Consider the following 22,494-nt stretch of genomic DNA (forward strand, 5'->3'; position numbering starts at 1 on the left):
TTTCGCTTATAAAATGGCTACTTTTTTTTTTTTTTTTTTTTTTTTTTTTTAAATAATTACACAAACTAGCTTTTTTAAGGAAAAAAATAAATATATTATTTATCCTTCCACTGAGAGAAAGTAGTCCATGATGACTGTTTTATTGTAACATATATTTAGTACTTTTTTATTTTTATTTGCCATAAACATTACATTGAACATTGCCATTTATAGTAATTTCTTTTCAAGATGAAATGGCATTTGGGAATTGAAAGCAGACTTATTTCCCACATCTAAGGGAGGATTCATGGAACAGCCAAACACTGCACTGGCACTCGAGGGAGGGGCTTCTGAGTGTGTTTTTTTTTGTAGGAAATGATCCTACTCAGGCTTTGTGGTCCAAGAGAAGCTGACCAATAATTTCTGAGGCTGTTTTCACACCAATGGCCGGTAACTGGCATAATTTCCCTAGATTGTAAACCAGCATTAAATGATATGTGGGCTGAACGACTTCCATGTCAGTCTGCGCAGTGCGGCAGTCCTTCCCGTCCATGGCGAGCACAATAGAATTCTATGCCGAACCCAACGATTGTGTCAGCAGAGAGCAGGATAGATTTTAATTTTTGTTTTAAATATGTTTCTGAAATCGGAGGGTAGTGGTGAGATGTACCTGTTGTGTCGAGTTCAAACTTTGCATACGCGATAGTCAGTCAGTTTTATAGTTAGTCAGTTTTATAAAGTGATATTTAGTTTAATAAGTAGATGCTGCTGCTGCATATATATATATATATATACTGTATATATGTGAGACTTGCGTGGTGATTTCTCAGATTGCTTTTAAATAGTGTTACTGCTACTGCTTGCCTCTGAGTTTTCTTTATGTTCTCTGACTAAATAAATAACACAGCATATTTGCCAGTTTTTCTGTAATTTGTTGTGACAGAGATGAAGAAAAAAACAGATTGTGGAGTGATTTAAATGCTGTTTCAGTTGTATGTTGACATTTTTACCTACAGAAACACTGTTCAGATAATTGTTAATATTAAGGCGTAGTAATATTAATAGATCAGGTAAGTAAGTTGGTCTATGATGTCATAGCCGCGCGGTAAGACAATTATTCCTGCACGGTCATGTGATCTTGTTCAGCCACTTAATTTATCCTAGCCATTTTATAATGTGGAATAATTGGCAGATGAAGTGATTTTAATGAACTGGAATGAAGAATATGCTGTTTTTGAAGGATTTGGTCGTGAGCTGACAGCATTAGAACGACAGCAAAGAGGAATTAAAACTGTCAAGAGCATCCTGAGGAAGTTGCAGAACTATCTGAGGCACAGCAGTTGTGGGGTTTAACTTGACGTTTTAATAAGACCGTCTGTGGTTCTGAGGCTTAACTATACAGCTTGCTCTTCACAAGGGAAAAGCCTGGACCTTTTCACTATAGAAATGCGACACCATGAAGATAGTGGCATTTCCCTACAGGATATTAGACATATTTAGGGCTCTTCGTTTTTAAGCTTTTTATTTTTGATCACGTGATGTCCCTTTTTTTTGAGCCGACTCCATTCAGTTAAACTCTTGGAAAAGTGTTGATTGTGAAACAAGTTCACATTAGTTTTTTCTCCCGTAACTTGATTGATTTTGTTTCATTTGATAATATAAAAAAAGGCATCTCCTTATTTTTAATTCAAACCGAATGCAAACAGCGAATGAAGTTAAATTGATTTAATTAAATTGTAATTAAGAGGAACATCTTATTTGCAGAACAGGTTATAACATTAAAGCAATTTAACTGAACTCGCTTTTTGGTTCGGTTTGAATTAAAAATAAGGAGCTGCTTTTTTTTTTTTTTTTTTTTTTTTTTAAACATGAACAATGAAACAATCGGTCTCAAGGGAGCACAAACTAAGTCTTGTTTCACAATCAATGCTTTTCCATGAGTTTAATTAAGAAACGGAGTCGGCTCAATATAACTTTTAAAAGGACATCACGTGACAAAAAATAAAAAGAAATGAGACCGAAGAGCCCTAGACATACTGTATTAGCACTGTAAACCATACTGCAACAGGCTTTTAATATCTTTGAGTGAACGGCACAAGAACAGCAACCGCCTACGCAACCGCAGACACATCTAGTATATCTGCAGAGCAAACAGAGTGATATAGCGACATGCTGCTTACCACTCCAGCTTTGTGCTGCTGGACAGGTACAGAACATGCCGTTCTCTATGACACTTTATTAATTTCACTTTCTGATTTGAAAGAACAGAAATCTTTGTAATTTGAAACCAAGCACAGCAGTTATTGACCATACTCTAGGCAATTCTTAATTCCTAAATTAAAACTAAAGTTACTAATGTGCACAAGCTGCAAGCACAAGGCAGATACTGTTTTCATGCTTTTTCTTGATCAGTACTTTATTTACTATTCTCTGTCATGGAAGCAGGATTGGCTCACAGTAGTGTCCAAAATGCCATTAATGAGACTGATCCTATGAGGTCACATCTCATCAGTGCAAGAGTGATGGTTCTGTGTCTAATTTAAAACATAGCATTAATCCTCTCCCTTGGGATATATTTTAACTTGAAGGACATGGTGATTCAGATAAATGGTTCACTATCTGCTGTGGGTTTGACACCGCAGGCATTTTTATGGTGTCCCCTATCCATCTGTGAATGACTTTCATATCGATCTCACTTTATGCAGCCTCTTTAAATGTGTTCTTGTATTTATTCCTCACACTTGCAATTAGTATTTAGAGGAAAAAGCTTTTAAATCATTCTGTGGCAGGGACAGGTGTGGCCACTGTCCAGTTAGTGCAGATTGGTGCTAATTGGGGAGTGGCCACCTGCAGGCAGAAATCCTGTGTCTGGGAGAGGGAGTTTGGTGAGATTTTTAAATCTATATCTATATCTATCTCTATATCTATAATTTCTGTATGTGTGTGTGTTGCTGTTTGTTTAGATCTGTTCAGTGAAGGTGAGTGCCCAGCCTCACAGCAGTGTGTGTATTTTGTTTAACCCTTTTTGTTTTGGCCCGTGTGCCTGTTCATTTGTTCCTGTGTTTTGTGTGTATTGTGTTTAACCCTTTTTGTTTTGGCCTGTGTGCCTGTTTATTTGTTCCTGTGTTTTGTGTGTATTGTGTTTAACCCTTTTTGTTTTGGCCCGTGTGCCTGTTTATTTGTTCCTGTGTTTTGTGTTGTTTTGTTTATTAAACATGCTCTTTAGCACTTACACTGCCGCTTCCTTCCCTCTCAGTCTCTTTCTTGCCACGACCCTGCTACAGTTATACTGTGCATTTACCATAGTATGCCATGGTTGCTACACATTCCTTTTTGGATACCATGTTTATATTGTGAGCAATAATTCATGGAAAAAATAGATTTATTTTGAATGCACGAATATAGCATGATAATAGCATGATATATGATATGCTTTTTCTTGTGAATAAAAATATAAATACTTTGCTTAGATTTGTGTCTGGTTAATCTAAAAATAGTATGGTAGCTTTTTTCTCAACCAAAATGTACAAGGGCAGCTTGGCAATACAAATCAATTTTCAAGCTGTGCTGCTTAAGCTTTTCAGTTGATGAAACAGATGGTGATATTGGTGAGCTAATACTCAGCGGAGACCCAGTTCAGTTTAAATGGAGCAAACGTTTGCCAGCATGGCCTCTAGGACTTCACAGTGAGAAAGCAAGTTTGAACCTTGGAAAGGTTTGGATTGAAAGAAAACATCCAGGTTGGTTTGTTCAAATTGACATCATAGCCTACAAGGACTTGGATCGAGACCAAGAAACCAAATTGAAGTTGAACTCCATAAATTACGTTCATTCAAATAAGAACACTGGCTTTTTTTTATCTCTGTTGATGTTTAAAAAAACAAAACGGGAGCTCCCGAGTGGCGCATCTAGTAAAGGCGCTCCACGTGGAGTGCAGGATGTGCCCTATAGTCTGGACGTCGCGAGTTCGAGTCCAGGCTATTCCTTTGCCGACCGAGGACGGCAGCTTCCAGAGTGCAGCGCTCAATTGGCTGCGTGCCACCCGGGGGGAAGGAGGGTTAGGTCGGCCAGAGTATCCTCAGCTCACTGCGCACCAGCGACCCCTGTAGTCTGGCCAGGCACCTGCGGGCTTGCCTGTAAGCTGCCCGAGAGCTGCATTGTCCTCCGACGCTGTAGCTCTTGGGTGACTGCATGGTAAGTCCGCAGTGTGAAAAAAAGCGGTCGGCTGACGGCACACGCTTCGGAGGACAGCGTGTGTTCGTCTTCGCCCTCCCGAGTCAGCGCAGGGGTGGTAGTGGTGAGCAGAGACTAAAAATAATTGGCCATTTCAAATTGGGGAGAAAATAATAAAAAATAATTGGCAACGACTAAATTATAAAAACAAACAAAAAAATAAAACACACAACAGCTGTGGCAGAGGAAACAAGACCCATCCAACCACTCACTGTGGTGTCACCCACACAGGTGATCACAAAGGAGATCTTCAAACCCTGGAAGAGATAGTCTAACCCTGGAAGCTGCACGTACTGTGCCTTCAAAAAATGAAAAACTTCCCTTGCAGACGATAGGAGGGTTGTGAGGCTACTGGACCATGTGCAAGTAGTGTGATCTGATCTTGTTATGAGGCTACTGGACCATGTGCAAGTAGTGTGATCTGATCTTGTGGTTGCACCATGTCTGTAATATTAAAAGGTGACTGACAGTTTGCTACAGTAGTTTCTGTGCTGGAGAGGATACGATTGCTGTTCAACATGTGAGCAATGCAGAGAGTCCGTCCGTCCGCACCACCCACCATGTTCATGCAGAATATTTATAAGCAATCTCCATTGGTTTCTTATAAAATGACACGGTAATCGTACATTTTGCATGAAAAGGTCAGAATGTTTTTAGTGCTGCAGCCAGATAACAAAATTATGTAGGCCTATTTTATACTGTGTTAAATGGAGATTGTCATGCCATGTGTACATACTGTATATTGAAACAAAATGCCTTCTATCTCATGTGAAAGACTACTTTCATAAACTCGGCCGTGACAAATCAATGAATTAAGTTTTGTAAGCAAGAAGCAAAATGTAAGAATGCGATCTTAGCTTGGCAGGTATCCTCTGGAGATGGCAAACGTTGCTGTCGGTACACTAGGATTGTACTTGTAAATGACATCTTAAAGAGAACGTGAGCGAGTCTTAAACTGTACCTGACAGCAGTTGTCTGGAGACATACTGATTGGCCAGCTGGGGTTCTGCTTTGAGCAGGTGATGTGCTGTTTGTAAAACAGGAGAAACTTGATTGTTTTTTATTAACAATTCCAGTCATCCTTCACCAAAGCGACAGACATGACTGCAATGAGAGACACGGATTTGACAGGAACCTAGATGGAGATTTTTTGTCTCTTATTAATTCATAGAACCTTTTCGTAAAACACACTTTTGAAAGTCATATGCTTTTAACCTTGCATGCAATGTAGGAGGGGTGGGGTTGGGGGTACTCTGGCTTGCATGCAGGGCAGGAGGGGTGGGGTTGGGGGTACTCTGGCTTGCATGCAAGGCAGGAGGGGTGGGGTTGGGGGTACTCTGGCTTGCATGCAAGGCAGGAGGGGTGGGGTTGGGGGTACTCTGGCTTGCATGAAAGGCAGGAGGGGTGGGGTTGGGGGTACTCTGGCTTGCATGAAAGGCAGGAGGGGTGGGGTTGGGGGTACTCTGGCTTGCATGCAGGGCAGGAGAGGGTGTTACTCTGGCTTGCATGTATTAAGTTTTGTTAAAGAACGGTTTTGTGTTGAGCATTACTGCCATTGAGTGAGAAGTGGGGTTAAGCTGAGATGGTATCTGTGTGGTGCTGCAGCAAAACAGGAATAGATCTTCAAGTGCTGGTCAATGAAAAAGGAAGTGCTGTTAAACCTGGCTAAATATTTGCTGCTGTAATGGCATGACCTTTAATTTTTCTGATTCTCAGTTTGTCATGTTTGTGTTGGAACTCTTTCTCAATCGATACACTTGTGAAAAGGGAAGTTGTTTCTGGGCCTGACTGCTGATAACGTTTTCAGATTTAGTATTTACTGCTGTTCACAATGAAACACATCACAGGCTGGGACGCTTTTGAACGGCACATATAGCAGGTATTTGTTTCGGTATATTGACTTTACATTCAGTGTATTGATTTCATAAAATCTGATTACCTGGAAAGAAAAGTAATGGGTTGTGCATGTTTGAAGTGTTTCAGTTAAACTGTGACAAAGAGAAATGAGTAGTGGGGTATTAATAGATTTCTTTCAGACCGTTGTTAAAATGCATTGTGTATTGGGAGTTTTCTTGCATAGTTTTAATATTTTAAAGGAAAAACTGTTTCAGTACAGATGAGGAAGAATGTGTGTTTTTCTGTTAAAAAAAAAAAAAAAAGAAAGAAATAAAATAAAAAAAATGTTGTTTTACTTTAATTTGCTGAGAGCGTGCTCCCCCTGTCACAACACTATTTTTATGTTCTAAAGATAACTCTGAATTTTGTTTTAGCCTTCAGTTCTACTTGTGTATGATGACCAACACCATAACCTATTATAAACCAAGACAGTTCCCTTTTATTTCAGACAGCTGAGTGCTTTCCTTTCACACTCAGATAAGAGGAAAGCACTCGGGACTATGATCCTGCATTAAAGCACAGGCTTCACTAACTTCTCCTCCTCTGGCAACCAAACTACAAGTACAAGAAAAAAGCCAGTGTGCTTTGTGTGGTGCTGGTAATAACCTGTGCTTTCTGTGTTTTTCTTGCGTCAGAAGTCGGATTGCTTATTAAGTTTGGAATCCTATTCGGAAAAGCAGAAGAGGAGGGTTTGCCAGTGCCTGAAGGAGAGCATTGAAAAGCAGTATCAGGAGAGAGCACCACCTGCTGCAGAGGACAAGGTAAGAGACATTGTGATCTCAGTTGAGAAGCGCTTTGCTTTTTTTATTTTTATTGCAAGTGGAAGTCAAAGCTTTTTTTTTCAATATCATAAAATACCTCTGTTATCCTTAATCAATGAATAATCTGTTAGCTGTCATATTCTGCTGTGTGTTGAGCTCCTGTTTATTCCTTTATGAAGAAAGACGTTTGATTGAGATGCCTGTAACCCTGTTTCTGTGTACAGTCTCTTCTGTGTTTTGATCAGGGTTCTAGAATAGTTGGGCACGTGTGCACAATTTGAGCTGAAGGGTTTGCTCAGGATCTGAACATTTTCTTTTGGAGCCGACAGTCAGGAACATTCTTATGTCAGCATGAGCTGCTGCCACAGCACCCCCTCAGTCTCCCCACTGTCTTTTAAAACTCAGCATGCTGTGTTCTACTGAAATATGCAGCTTTCATTAACAAAGCCATTGCCTGCAATGTGCTGTTTGCCTTTGATTAAACCCTATATATTTTTTAATGTATTCAAGTGAAGGGTACTAGGTGATGCATTTCGAATTGTAATAACTGACAAGGTGTTCCCAAGTACATTTAAACAAAGCACTGTTCTTCTACACCACTGCACTATACAAAAACAAGAAACGCTTTCCTTGGCTTGCCATGTATTTCCGAGCCCCGCATGAACTGGACTGCACAGTACAGTATCAGAAGTGGGGAGAATGTCTTTTATAATTAAGTCGTCGGAGGGTGAAGTGTGATTGAAATGAAATTGGAATTGAAAACATGAATTGATCCAGCCCTGCTGTAGTAATAGTATAGCAAGCCCTAACTGGGCACAGTCAGTGACGTTTTTTTCAAAGTGATATATTTGTTGTATGATCGTAACAGGTTTCAAATCTATGAATGAAACCGCAGAGTTTGTCAGTTACAGCACACCTAATTGATTCTGTTCTCGGATTCAAAGTGAAATAGAAATATTAAGCCTTTCCCCACACTTCAGATTTCTGGAAGGTTTGCAGTCTGTGCCCTGAAGAGTTTGGGACGTTCTGCCGCCCTGGTTTTGATTCAGGTCTCTCCATTTCCTGTTCTGTAGAACCTATAATTTCATGCTTTTATTTATTGTTTTCAAATTTTATGCAAATTAATGGCAAACTAATCTGGTTTGCAAAAATCGTTGCTTCTGAACCTTGCAGCTTGCAACAAGTTTGCCTGCAGGATCAGCAGTATAGGGGTTTGTGGAATTGATTCCTCAGATAAGTATCTTGCTATCTTTTTGCATGTAAACGGGGCAGTGCCTCAGAAAGACTTTGGTGCAGAGAGCCTTATTGAGAGCCTTTTCAGCATCCTATTCAAGATTATTCCACTTGAAAGAACAGTTAAGGAATCCCAGCTCGTATCAAGTTTTCTGTTTTGTTTTCTGAAACAGTAGCTGCATTTTAGGACATGCTTCTGCAGTCTGCTTGTGTAGTTTTACTTGTTTATTTATTGAAGGGTTAGCTGTTCTATACTTGGAGTGTGTCTGATGAGAAGCAAATTAAAAACTGCATTCTAGGCTTTCTACAAAGATGTACTAAATAGTACTGTGTACATTAAAGAGGAGGCTGTGTGGTCCAGTGGTTAAAGAAAAGGGCTTGTAACCAGGAGGTCTCCGGTTCAAATCCCACCTCAGCCACTGACTCACTGTGTGACCCTGAGCAAGTCACTTAACCTCCTTGTGCTCCGTCTTTCGGGTGAGACGTAGTTGTAAGTGACTCTGTAGCTGATGCAGACACCCTAGTCTCTGTAAGTCACCTTGGATAAAGGTGTCTGTTAAATAAACAAATAATAATAATAATATTGGATATGTACCCTGGTAGTGTAATCCAGGATTGCATTTTTAGTAGAGTTTAAAAGCCCTACAGTATCAAATGTAACAGACTAAAATAGCTCCCTTCTTCCGCATGATTCCTGCTCACACAGTGCCTTTTATTCAACATTGCAACGAGTCATACAGTGAGTCATACAGCTTGTTTTCCAACGTGACCTTAAGATAAGGAAGTCTCTGAGGCCGTCTCTAAGGCGTGACCCATAATTCTATAATGTGTTTTTTTAAGCTTTCAGTAATAACTCTGTGAACAAGGGTTATGGGAGTATTAGGCACAGTAGTTAACACTTCTGTTCTTACACTTATCGAGGGATTGGAAACTCCTTATCCAGTTTGCTAGGGGGATTCTTATTGAGGGTATAGACATATCTGGGTACACAGAGCCTGTTTTTCATTATTGCACAGAATAACTGTGCTATGTCAGCTGTAGTTTGTTAAGCAAGATGCGTAGCATATAATCAAAATGAAATCTGCCCACTTTATTTCTAACAAGGAGGTTCACTGCTTCAGTAGGACTGTATTTTTAACCCAGGGGGGGCATTGCAGTGTGTGTGTACTCCAGCTATATTATTTAACAACACAGATTCACATGTCTGCTTATATGCACATATTTAATTAGATTGTTTTTTTTCTTCACAAAGAGCAGCTGTCATAAGCAGCATTTGACTTCTGTGGAGCTGCCATTTGAAATTGTAATTGCAGCAGATTAGTGTTACGTGCAGGAAATGGGATGTTGGTACTGCCATTGCTGGATCTTTGATATTACAGGAGTTTGTGGTTCCAGTGTAAGTTTATTGCAATTAACGTTGGCAGAAAAAAAAAATAATAATCTGCAGCTTGAGTGGTTAATAACCATTATAAAATGTAATGTGTAACTATGCAGTGTTGTAAAACACAGCGCAAGCATGGGAAACAGCATATCTGTGTGCATTTAAAGTGTACACTATACCTTTATATGGGAAGATAATCTTGTTTGTGCCTGTATTTCATATGAGCAGCCAGTTTAAATGTCAGTGGGGGTGCCAAACACTGTCGTTTTATAAGAAAAAAAACTCCTAAAGTAATGCCATGTACAGTAGATGTGAACAATGTTGAGGTGTTGTAAATCATACCATGCAGATGTGAACAGGGCTGAAGTGTTGTGTGCTGTAAATCCCTTAATGAACCAGGCAGGTAAGTAACAGAGGCGGGAGACACAATGCACTTCTAGTGAATCACTGGGGTCCTACAAAGAGCTGCTGGGATTCATTGGAGCGCTCTGATCCTCCTTGTATCTGATGGGTGGAATTCATGACTACACAAGCACCTCTGCACTGGGGTAAAATGTATAATTGGCCGAGCTGTGTGGAGTCTGGAAAAATCAAAATTAAATTAAATACACAGCAGCCTGAAAGCATCAGGATGTCCCTCGACACAGTGTAGACCTAGAGCAAGAATTACAGCAAGTGCAAGTTAAAGGCAAAGCTCCTTAAACAGCAGGCCTCCTGTCAACATGTTTGCATGTCCTGTATGCCCTGCCTTGTCTGGGGAAGGCTACTTTTAGATTGCAGAGCATTCCTCTCTGGGAAAGGACCCCACAACCTAACAGAGCTGTCTCATTGTTGCCTTGTTCCATCTCAATGGTGTTGCCCAGGTATCTGGATTGCTTACACCAAGTCAAGCCAGCCCTAGCAATGCAGCTCTCTGTTACTCAGAACTGCCATTAAACCAACAAACTGTACAGAAGACGTACATTTTCAATAACACCATTTAGTAAAACGTAATAATTTAACAATCTGATGACATTTTCTTGTGTCAAAAAATAAAAGAAAGTCCAACTATACATTGCTGAGCAGGGTGAGGGATAAATGTTTAAGGGGTAGGATATGTTACAAATAACAAAGAAAACACAAGTAGATGTTTCTGTGATGGGATGACAATACTTAATCCAAGTTGCGCTGGAGTGTTCTTCCTCTTTCTGGCATGGGTCTTTTATTTAGGGTTGTGTTCTGAATGAGGCTTATTGTTGATATATTATTGTAACCATGTTCCATTATTTATTCATTCAGATAAAACTCCAAGGGTGAATGTACCCTACAGTGTGCACACAACTGATAACAAAGCATGTAGCCCATCCATATTGTGACACAAAGCCTTTATCCCTCACTTCTGTCAATGGATGATTTACCAGTACTGCCTACCAAGGCTTTTCCCCAAGGCTATGACGCAGCAGTCAGCACTTGATCAATGACACATGACACATTTCACGTAGTACATTTAGAACTGCAGCTTGCTTGACCATGACCCAATAGGGTACCTTGTAACCAGACCAATCACTCGTTCCTACCGTAGGAGAATGTTCAGGTCTTCCAACCAGTGGACAGGCTTCTTCATATTTAGTCTATCTGGCATGACCGTGACTTCATTCAACACTACAGCCTGCCGTGCTTTCCTTCCCAGGCAGGCCAGTGCCATCACGCAATAGTCCATAGCCTTCTGGTTTAAGAGAATACTTGAACATTGCATCGGTCCCTGCTGACTCGTGGGATGCAGTGGCACAGAGTTATGTATCTATTGTCAGATATCATTAAGAATTTCATAAGCAGTCTTGCCTTCGAACTGTGTTTGTTGATATAACTGCATTTTGTGTAGGTCGGCTTTTTGATCAAGTTTTGAGTTTTGAATTGCAAACTGGCAGAAATGTTGGTAAAGAAAAAGAAAAAACTCCATAGTGTTTAATGTCGTGAGCATCTCATTTGAGAATGAGCTGTCATGGGGCTCCCGAGTGGCGCATCCAGTAAAGGCGCTCCGTGTGGAGTGCAGGATGTGCCCTATATCCTGGAGATCGCAGGTTCGAATCCAGGCTATGTCACAGCCGACCGTGACCGGGAGTTCCTAGGGGGCGGCGCACAATTGGCTGAGCGCTGCCCGGATAGGGAGGGCTTAGGTCAGCAGGGGAATCCACGGCTCACAGTGCACCAGCGACCCCTGTGGCCGATACGGTGCCTGTGGCTCTGCAGTGGAGTCGCCAGATCTGTGTTGTCCTCCGGCACTATAGGGCTGGTGGCATTGCTGTGGATCTGCAGTGTGAAAAATGACGGCTTGGCAGGAGCACGTTTCGGAGGACGCGTGTTCCAGCCTCTGTTTCCCGAGTCGGCGGGGGGGTTGCGAGCGGTGAGCTGAGGATACAGATAATAATTGGGCATGCTAAATTGGAGAGAAAACCAGGGTAAAATAATTGGCGACGACTAAATTAAAAAAAAAAAAAAAAGAGAATGAGCTGTCACAAGAGCAGGATGCTTGTCTGGTAACTTGTTTTCTCATAGTAGGATCACAGCACCCCCTCAGTAATATTGTGAAATGCATCGTGCAGAGAGTGCTGTCGGGGGCTTGTCTTCCATGCTGGAGAGAACAGCACTCATTAGAGGCCTGCTAGCACTGGCTGCCTCTGCTCAATCACACAGGATTTCATTGGTTCAGAACCAAGGTGACCTCGTCGGGATTCTGATTGGCAGCTTTATTTTCTTAGGAGTTGTGTTGTTGCTGTTGGATGACGGTTTAGAGCCTTGATTTTTCATTTTGTCATTTTTATTGTTTGTTGAAATAAAAAGTTTATTGGCAGTACAAAGGACTTGCAGGTTTCACTGACATGTAGCAATAAACATGTATACAACATGACGTCATACTCTACAATACAAATCAGTGGAAAAAGTACGGCAATCCAGAGATTATTGTATTATAATAAGAACATAAGAACATAAAGTTTACAAACGAGAGGAGGCCGTTCGGCCCATGTTGCTCGTTTGGTTGTTAGTAGCTTATTGGTCCCAGAATCTCATCAAGCAGCCTCTTGAAGGATCCCAGGGTGTCTGCTTCAACAACATTACTGGGGAGTTGGTTCCAGACGCTCACAATTCTCTGTGTAAAAAAGTGCCTCCTATTTTCTGTTCTGAATGCCCCTTTATCTAATCTCCATTTGTGACCCCTGGTCCTTGTTTCTTTTTTCAGGTCAAAGAAGTCCCCTGGGTCGACATTGTCTATAACTTTTAGGATTTTGACTGTTTGAATCAGATCGCCGCGTAGTCTTCTTTGTTCAAGACTGAATAGATTCAATTATTTTAGCCTGTCTGCATACGACATGCCTTTTAAACCCGAGATAATTCTGGTTGCTCTTCTTTGCACTCTTTCTAGAGCAGCAATATCCTTTTTGTAACGAGGTGACCAGAACTGAACACAATATTCTAGGTGAGGTCTTACTAATGCATTGTAGAGTTTTAACATTACTTCCCTTGATTTAAATTCAACACTTCTCACACTTCTGTTGGCCTTTTTTATAGCTTCCCCACATTGTCTAGATGAAGACATTTCTGAGTCAACATAAACTCCTAGGTCTTTTTCATAGTTCCCTTCTTCAATTTCAGTATCTCCCATATGATATTTATAATGCACATTTTTATTTCCTGCATGCAATACTTTACACTTTTCTCTATTAAATTTCATTTGCCATGTGTCTGCCCAGTTCTGAATGCTGTCTAGATCATTTTGAATGACCTTTGCTGCTGCAACAGTGTTTGCTATTCCTCCTATTTTTGTGTCGTCTGCAAATTTAACAAGTTTGCTTACTATACCAGAATCTAAATCATGAATGTAGATTAGGAATAGCAGAGGACTTAACACTGATCCCTGTGGTACACCACTGGTTATCACGCTCCATTTTGAGGTTTCTCCTCTAATCAGTACTTTCTGTTTTCTACCTGTTAACCACTCCCTAATCCATGTGCATGCATTTCCTTGAATCCCTACTGCATTCAGTTTAAGAATTAATCTTTTAGGCGGGACTTTGTCAAAAGCTTTCTGGAAATCAAAATAAACCATGTTGTATGCTTTGCAATTATCCATTTTCAATGTTGCATCCTCAAAAAAGTCAAGCAGGTTAGTTAGACACAATCTCCCTTTCCTAAAACCATGCTGACTGTCTCCCAGGATATTGTTACCATATAGGTAATTTTCCATTTTGGATCTTATTATAGTTTCCATAAGTCAACATATAATAGAAGTCAGGCTTATTGGTCTGTAGTTACCTGGTTCGGTTTTGTCTCCCTTTTTGTGGATCGGTATTACGTTTGCTATTTTCTATAAGAACATAAGAAAGTTTACAAACGAGAGGAGGCCGTTCGGCCCATCTTGCTCGTTTGGTTGTAGCCCATCCATATTGTAATGCCCTCCTAATGCTGAGCAATCCAAGGGACAATATTAAAAGATGTTGGGAATAAAGTACATTTTACCAGCACTCATTGATTTGCAAGTATTTTGCCAATTGGTGAAATTCAAGACTTCCAGGAAGCATGATGATATTTCAACACTGTGGAATATATTTCAATTAATTAAAATTCAGACTAAACTGTTGCAAAGTCAATGCTATTGCTACTTCTTCACAAGATCGATGTAGATCTGCACAGACAGTAGTATGCAGTATGTGTATCCAATATGTTTAGTACAGTAGCCTCAGTGTTGCCCACTTATTTTCTTTATAAAGACCAATACAAACGTCCTGACTCTGATTGGCTGATCGCCTGCCTGTCGTGAGGTGAAGCAGAGTTTTCTGGCTCCTCCTTTATATCCTTTTCTAAATATCCGCAGCACCTCTGCAGTCATGCAGTCAGCGGGACATGCCCTGTCATTAACTTGAGAAAACATCTTCTTCTATGCTTTGTTTTGCTATGCTTCTCTCTCTTTGTATGCAGATACATCTTCTTGTGCCGCTTTCCTTGATACCCCTGTTAATCAATTTCTCCAGCATTCCTGTCTTTTTACAAACCCATTTCTATTCAACAGTTTGATGCTTTCATGGACTTTTACCTGAAGGCGTGTATAGTTTGAAAGAGAAAGTAACAGTGGTGGTTTGCCATTACAGTTTCACTCCACGGCAGGAGTGCTGTGTGAAACAGGAGAGGGGCTGAGAGCGAAGATCAAACAAGAAGCAGCAAAGCTTCCCTCAGCAGGGGCCTGGACTGAGTGCATTGAATGCCTTGATGCCTGGTGGTCTTATAGAGGCGACACCTTCAAATGTACAAAAGTAGAATTCATCTTTTAAAGAGAAAGACCCTAGACTTGCCTGGGGGTAAAACAATGCATTACATTGCAGGCCGTGCTCTTCACTGCTCTGTGGGAAAGGTAATGCAATTGAAGTCATGCTCCTAAACTGGGATAATATAAAACGCTACCTTCCTGGGTTGACTTTGGATACATACTGTATGTGTGAAACGACGAGTATTGCAGAGTATTGTTTTAATTGATGCTGATCATTATGTGTCTGCCTTTCCCCCGTTTGTGAGCAACCGGTGATCATAGTAACTTCTTGCAGATCGTGTCTCTGCTTTATTATCCAATCATAGGAACTTCTTGCAGATCGTGTCTCTGCTTTATTATCCAATCATAGGAACTTCTTGCAGATCGTGTCTCTGCTTTATCCAAAACTGTACACCATAAAAACATTTTTTTGGGAGGTTGTTAAATGCTGTGTCAGAAAGACTCTCTGACGAGCAAAAATCTTCCAGTTAAGTAAATGGCATTAAGTGAATTCATGTTAAAACATTAGTCATTGTAATCAACCCTAATTAATGATGGGTATGGTATTGCCCTGAAGGCTAACCCTTTCCAAGTGCTTCTTTGTCTCTCTTCATATTTATACTGCTGCTCTATTTATCTACATGCATTTCAATACCAGTCCCCAATGCAGCGCTGGCTCTGTTTTAGTCTTATTCATAGTGGAGAATCTTAAATAGAACCGTTCTATGTGTAATTAATACATGTAGACTACCATCTTTTTTAATGCAGTTTGGATGCAAAAAATGAGCTTAGCAATTCTAAAGATCTGTTGAAAGATCTGTTGAAAGAAACACGCATACAGTACTTTAAGTATGGTCTGTGACTAACTGTTTGTAAACATTACTGAAGGAAGCGTGCTGCAGTAGCTAAAGTGTTTGGTAACTTAGTTTGTGTAGGACCTTTTCTGAAGAACAAGCAGAAAACAAATAACTAATGTATAATGTATTATTTCACTGGCACTTCAGATCAAACCATTGAAACATGTATTCAGTTTATTAAAACACTGACAGTTTGGATAGTAAGATTTATAGTATGATTTGCTCTGTGGTGTAAGAGCCAGTCAGATAGAAATGTCATCTGTGTAGATGTAGGAATAATTGGTTCCCTTTTTTGATAGTCATTGTTGCCGTCTCGCTTTTACTGTAACGGTACAGTAGTTACTACTTAGCTGCTGAAAATGTAAATAACAATGTGTCTATTCAGCAAAGCAACAAACACGGAATGGGATGAAGCAAATCTCAACCATAACATAATGGTGACATTACCTTGACAGACCTTTCAGAGGTACTGTGTGCTCCACAACTGTGAGGAAAGGTTTGACTTTCCAGTTAAAATAGTCTGGAAAACAAAAAGGAGGGAGAGCAAAACTATAAAGAAACTACAGTAAGCTTTTGAGAGGAATAAATGTTTTGAAAGCCTTGACTATTGCTGATATTTACAGTATGTTTCACCACAGGCGTCGCACGCTGAAGATTATTATTATTATTATTATTATTATTATTATTATAATTAACTAATAATTAATTAATTAATTAGTCATTTAACAGACGCTTTTATCCAAGGTGACATAGACTTGGGTGTGAACTATGCATCAACTACTGCTGCAGTAACTTACAATAGGACACCACCATCCCAAAATTCTGTACATTTTTTTCCCGTAGTATATATGTTGTTTACAACAGCAATCCAGTCAAGTACAGGAGTTTCCCGTAAGAACCTGGTCCAGGCCCTGGTACTCTCCCGCCTAGACTACTGCAACTCCCTCCTGGCTGGCCTCCCTGCGTCCGCCACCCGTCCGCTCCAGCTCATCCAGAACTCTGCTGCTCGCCTGGTGTTCTCTCTACCTCGCTTCGCCCACGCTACTCCACTACTCCGCTCGCTCCACTGGCTCCCGATCACCGCTCGCATCCAGTTCAAGACTCTTGTACTAGCCTACAGATGCCTTGATCAGACTGCACCCAGCTACCTCCAGACCCTCATCTCTCCCTACACCCCCACTTGACCTCTCCGCTCCGCCTGCACTAGAAGACTGGCTCTATCTCCGCTACGCTCCCCTGCCTCCCGAGCCCGCTCCTTCTCCACCCTTGCTCCGCAGTGGTGGAACGACCTTCCTACAGATGTCAGGACTGCCCAGTCCCTGACCACATTCTGGCGCCTCCTTAAGACTCACCTCTTCAAACAGCACCTGTAGAACTCCTCTGTTGTATCCTGGGACACTATCACCCTTCATTTAAATATGCTTTATTTTGCTCTTATCTGCCCCCTATTTTACTGCATTTAATCCTGTACCTCAGAATATTGTAATCTGCCAAGTGTTTAATCTGTAGTATTTTGTACTTAATCATATCCTGATGTAACTATCACTATTTAATCATATCCTGATGTAACTTTCACTATTATCTGCTGTATTATTGAATTGTGGTTGTCACACTTGAGAATTATTGTATTTCTTGTTCTTATTGTATGACTTATATTGTAACACTTGAATGTATTTGTTTGCGATTGTAAGTCGCCCTGGATAAGGGCGTCTGCTAAGAAATAAATAATAATAAAATAATAAAAGAACCATTTCCTTGTTATGGCTTTCTTACTTGCTGCTAAAAGTAGTCCTATCATATATCTGTCTTTCTTTTCTATTGATTCGAAAGTGAGATTTCCCAAGTATATTACTGTCAATTCTGTGGGGAATGCAATATGAAGTTTTTCTTTTAAAGCATCTCCCCCCCATTGTTCCTCTGAGATATTACAAGATTGATTTATTTTCCCCATTTATCTTTTATACATTTTGTTGAGTCTGATTTAGATGATAAAATTCTGTTATATAATTTAGATACTATTTTTCTAGATTCTTTTCCTTTAAGTGCAGAAACGATCATTTGAATTATTTCATTAGCAATTCATTTCATCCTGTCCGGTCTTACAAGTTTACAAAAGCACTGGCGCATCTGAAGGTATCTATAAAAATCCAGACTTTCTAAATGATATCTTTCTTTTACAGTTTCAAAGCTGTCCATTTTTTCCGTATGCATCGGCATGCAGAAAGCAGATAGACCCTTTCCAGTCCAGGTTTTAAATCTCTGGTCTAATATAGCAAACCCCGAGTCAGAAGCACACCATTTTAATACTACGATCACATTTTCTAACCGGTAGTTATTTATAGTCTTATACCACAGTCTCACTGCTAGGGAAACCTAATGATTCTCAATGTCAAAACTCTTTTGCTAGCATTTTATCTGCTGTAACTGCTTGTAATGGGGATCTTCTTCTTATTGAACATTCAAGATCTTTCCATCTTGCCTCTTATAACCTGGATTGCACCAGCATATCCATGGGCTCCGTTGGGCCGCATAATAGTACTCTTTTAAACAAGGTAAAGTCATTCAATCGGCTTCCTTTGTTAAATGTACTGTTTTAAATCTGATTCTTGGCTTTGTCCCCATTCCATATGAATCTTGAGACAACCCAGTCCCAATCATTAACTTGTTTTATCTGTATTTCTACTGGAATTTTGTGGTGTTCTCCTCTAGTTTGTATTCCTTTTGTTTTTGAGTTCTGTCTTATCCATTGAGCAAGAGGTTCAATATACAAAGCAAACCCAAGGGATAAGGGGCACCTCTGTCTTGTACCTCTTTTTAAAAGAAGAGTCTGAGAGGTGGCCATTAATCTGAAGTCTTGCCTTCGGCTCTGTATACAATGTTTTCACACCTTCTGTAATTGTATCTTCAAAGCCAAATTGATCTAGAACTTGGTATAAAAAATGCCAGCTTACAGTCAAAAGCCTTTTCGGCATCCAGGATAATCAAGACCACCCTCCTTTTTTCAGTTTGAATATGGCTCATCACATGCAAGGAACGTCTAATGCTAGCTTGAGTTTGTCTATTTAGTATAAATCCTGTTTAGTATAAATGATTGGGGTAATATCTTCTCTATTCTCTTTGCTATAATTGAAGTATATATTTTGTGATCTATGTTAAGGATGGAGACTGGCTGATAAGAACCACATGCGGTTTTATCCTTCCCCTCCTGTGGTCTAACTGAAATAATAGCCTCTTTCCATGTGGGAGGAAGTACTCCTTCCTCTAGTATCCAATTGCAAGTAGAAAGCAATAGTGGAGCCCATTTTTCTTTAATGGTTTTATCCCACTCTGAGGTAAAACCGTCAGTCCAGGTGGTGTATTTGAGTTGAGCTTTATTTAATTCAATGGTAATTGCTGTATTTAAATTGTTGCTCCACACTAAGGGTAGGTCAATTTAAAGAGCTTAAAAATAACTTTGTATTTTGGTCATTCTGGGACTGCGCATATCATTTTTTATAATACTCCTCAAATGCTATTTGAATTTCTTCTAGTTTGCAATGTGTTTGGGGGTCTTTTATTTGATAAATAGTTCCATCTGCTTGTTGTTTTCGTAATTTTATCGATTTTGGAGCCCGATATATATATATATATATATAATATTTTTGTTTCGTAAATGTTATCTTTTTTTTCTACTTCTGCTCTTAATATATTTCTCATGTTTAATTTTTCATCTGTTGCAGTGTATTAGGGTTCAGACTTCTTGTGATTTTGTTCTAATATTTAATAATTTGGCTTGCAAATCAGTTATTTTTGTCTGTTTTTAATTTCTTTCTATGTGAGCTTATAGCAATAAGTTTTCCTCTTAAAACAGCTTTTGCTGCGTTGCAGACAATTGTCTGGGATATCTCTCCTTTATCGTTATGTTGTAGATATGAATCTATTTCCCGTTTTAATTTGTTCCTATTCAAATTGAAGTCTAAGGTCAAATAAATAGACGTGTGATCTGATTGATCTGTTATTCCAATACTGCAGTCTTTAACTCTATAAGTCCCATCTCCTCCAGGGATCTGGTTTGTTCAAGGGTTTGGGAATTTTCAGACAATTATTTGAAGTATCTAGTTTTTTATTCAAATGTAAATTTAGGTCACCCCCACATATCAGGACGCCTTGTGTTTCCAGGGCGGTCATATCAAACATCTTTTTAAAAATAAATGAGTCACTACTTGGAGGGGCATATATATTGAACAAGGTTATTTGAGTATCCTAAATTCTTCCCTTCTCCAAAATGTATTTTCCCTTGTTATCTTTCATTTCAGATAAACATTCAAAATGAACCATGTTAGATATTAAGATAGCGACCCCTCGTCTGGCCAGGTTTATAAGAGGAGTAAAAAACATTTTGAAATCCCATTCGTTTTAGTTTTGCATGTTCTATTTCAGAACAAACGCAAGCTATGTGTGCCTTTTCTGTTTTCATTTTTTTTTTACAATTTTTATCTTTATTATTCAACCCTTTAACATTAAAAGACATTACTTTAAAATCTTGATGAGTCATGTTGCGTAAGTGAGAATTAAGATTCATTTATTACTCCTCCCCTCACTGTATGCCACTTGCTGCCACTTCGTTCGGCCTCTCTCACTGGTAAATCTTCATTTTCTAACTGGTTTGCTGTTTTTCGGCCCCTGCTTCTGGTTCCAGTTATTGCCCCAGATTCATATTCAGAGCAATGTTCTTAGGCTGCCATCTGGTTGGTGACGTCCACTGTTGCACTTTCAGATGCTTTTCCAATATTAGAGTCAATGACATATACTTGGACTTTCAAAAAGCCTTTGACCAAGTGCCATGTGAAAGGCTAATCCTCAAGCTGCAATCTGTGGGAATGCAAGGTAGCACATGCAAGTGAATACCAAACTGGTTAAAACACAGTTCTGAGATCAATCACTTACTAGGAACCGGAGGAGCTTAGATGGGCCGACTGGCCTCCTCTCGTTTGTAAACGTTATGTTCTTACCTTAATGTTCACAGACCGAGCTCAGGGAGGACAGAAGCCTTTCATAGAGCACGATATTGACTTGTCAGGGATCCTCAAAGCAAACAGTAAGACCTGTGCTGGCGTAATGCTGTCCTAAAAGTGGCAAGTGTTAACTGGTTATATCTGCTGCGTGCTAATCATTTAAGAAATTCATGTTTGGAGCGGCTCAGCGGTAGCAATGCAATAACAATGTGGCTTTAGGGCTGTGGCATTTCAAAGAGATTTAAAAGAACAGCTATTTTGCTTGGCTGCTGAATGTAAACATCATTTCTACTACCGACATAAAGACAATGGTAAAGTGACCCCAATAAGTGCAGTTGAACCAATATATACGCTAGTTCTAGGTGCATGTTTAGGATCGATTTTACAGGACATGTGCTCATTTTGCTACGCCTCTTTCCTGAAGGGTTAAATATACAGTTGTCTCCGGCTAAGAGAACACCCGTCAGGAAGCAAGCCAAGTGTTCTTATAGCTGAAGTGTTCTCTAAGACACCAGCCACCAGACACACTATGAATCAATCAATCAATAAATACATATGTATTACATGTCATGACGCACATGCATCAACATATGAAATGAACGGAATAAGTAAAAGCAAAGCAATAGGCAAGTGTATGTTAATAAACTATAATAATAAAATAACAGACAAACTAACGTTAATAAAACTCATGCAAAACAACACGGTCAGAAAGCTTAAAGCGCTATGTACTATGAAATTAGCTGGCGGGTGTGTTTCGAGCTATCATAATGGCAACGTTAATAAACTAACTGTCAAACTAAATCAACACAGCACCCCTACACACGTTCCAAAATGCAGCAGCAATATACAGGACATGCACATTATTTAACAGAATGGTGAAGCAGCTCGCCAGAACGGGAAACGCCAAATTGCTCTGTGACTTGTCTTGTTGCTGTGCTCAGTCTTGCCATGGTGTATGACTTTTGACAGTAAACTGTCTTCAGCAATCTCACCTTGTTAGCTGAGTTTGGCTGTTCCTCACCCAGTTTTATTCCTCCTACACAGCTGTTTCTGTTTCAGTTAATGATTGTGTTTCAACCTACATACTGAATTGATGATCATTAGCACCTGTTTGGTATTATTGTTTAATCATACACCTGACTATATGCCTACAAAATCCCTGACTTTGTGCAAGTGTACCTAGAAGAATTGATGCTGTTTTGAAGGCAAAGGGTGGTCACACCAAATATGGATTTGATTTAGATTTTTCTTCTGTTCACTCACTTTGCATTTAGTTAATTGATAAATATAATCTATTAACATGTCTATTTTTGAAAGCATTCTTACTTTACAGCATTTTTTCACACCTGCCTAAAACTTTTGCACAGTACTGTATATATGTATATATATATATACACACACACACACACACACACACACACATACATACATTACATATATACACACACCCAGCACACCCTCGCTATAACGAACCTGTTGGGGTCCAAGCCTTTTGTTTGTTATAGCAAAAGGACAATCAAAATGAACGATACACTGTTGGAGTAAGTTAATGAGATTGTAAATACAAGTACAATTACATGTACCTGTTCGTCTCATGTATGCAGTATTCTGCCTTTGCTTTATCCTATTAGTTGAAGAATTAAAATGCAGTACAAAAAGCAAAAATCCAGAATTGAAGCTGAACTTTTATTCAAAATCAATCTGACACGAATAGTTTCAAAGTGCATCAAATCTTAATCCAACATGCAAGAATCCCACACTGAGCTTTTATTCCAAATCAACCAGACGTGAAAAGTTTTTGCTTTCATTGATTTTACTTTGCCGCATGGTTGCTGAACAAGCCAAAAAAGAGAGTGCTTTTGACGACCTGCATTCACGACAG

At 39.7% G+C, this 22,494-nt stretch overlaps 1 protein-coding gene across 1 annotated transcript in view; it reads left to right on the plus strand.

The window, feature by feature from the left end:
- Positions 1-22,494, plus strand: part of LOC117396705 (regulator of G-protein signaling 3-like) — a 107,811-nt gene that overhangs the window by 62,007 nt on the left and 23,310 nt on the right. The window contains exon 19 of the mRNA XM_059005621.1: positions 6,744-6,869. Within this exon, the coding sequence (XP_058861604.1) occupies positions 6,744-6,869 (126 nt within the window). The remainder of the gene's footprint in view (positions 1-6,743; positions 6,870-22,494) is intronic.

Source organism: Acipenser ruthenus, chromosome 31 (genome assembly GCF_902713425.1).
Source record: "Acipenser ruthenus chromosome 31, fAciRut3.2 maternal haplotype, whole genome shotgun sequence".
NCBI classification, from domain to species: domain Eukaryota; kingdom Metazoa; phylum Chordata; class Actinopteri; order Acipenseriformes; family Acipenseridae; genus Acipenser; species Acipenser ruthenus.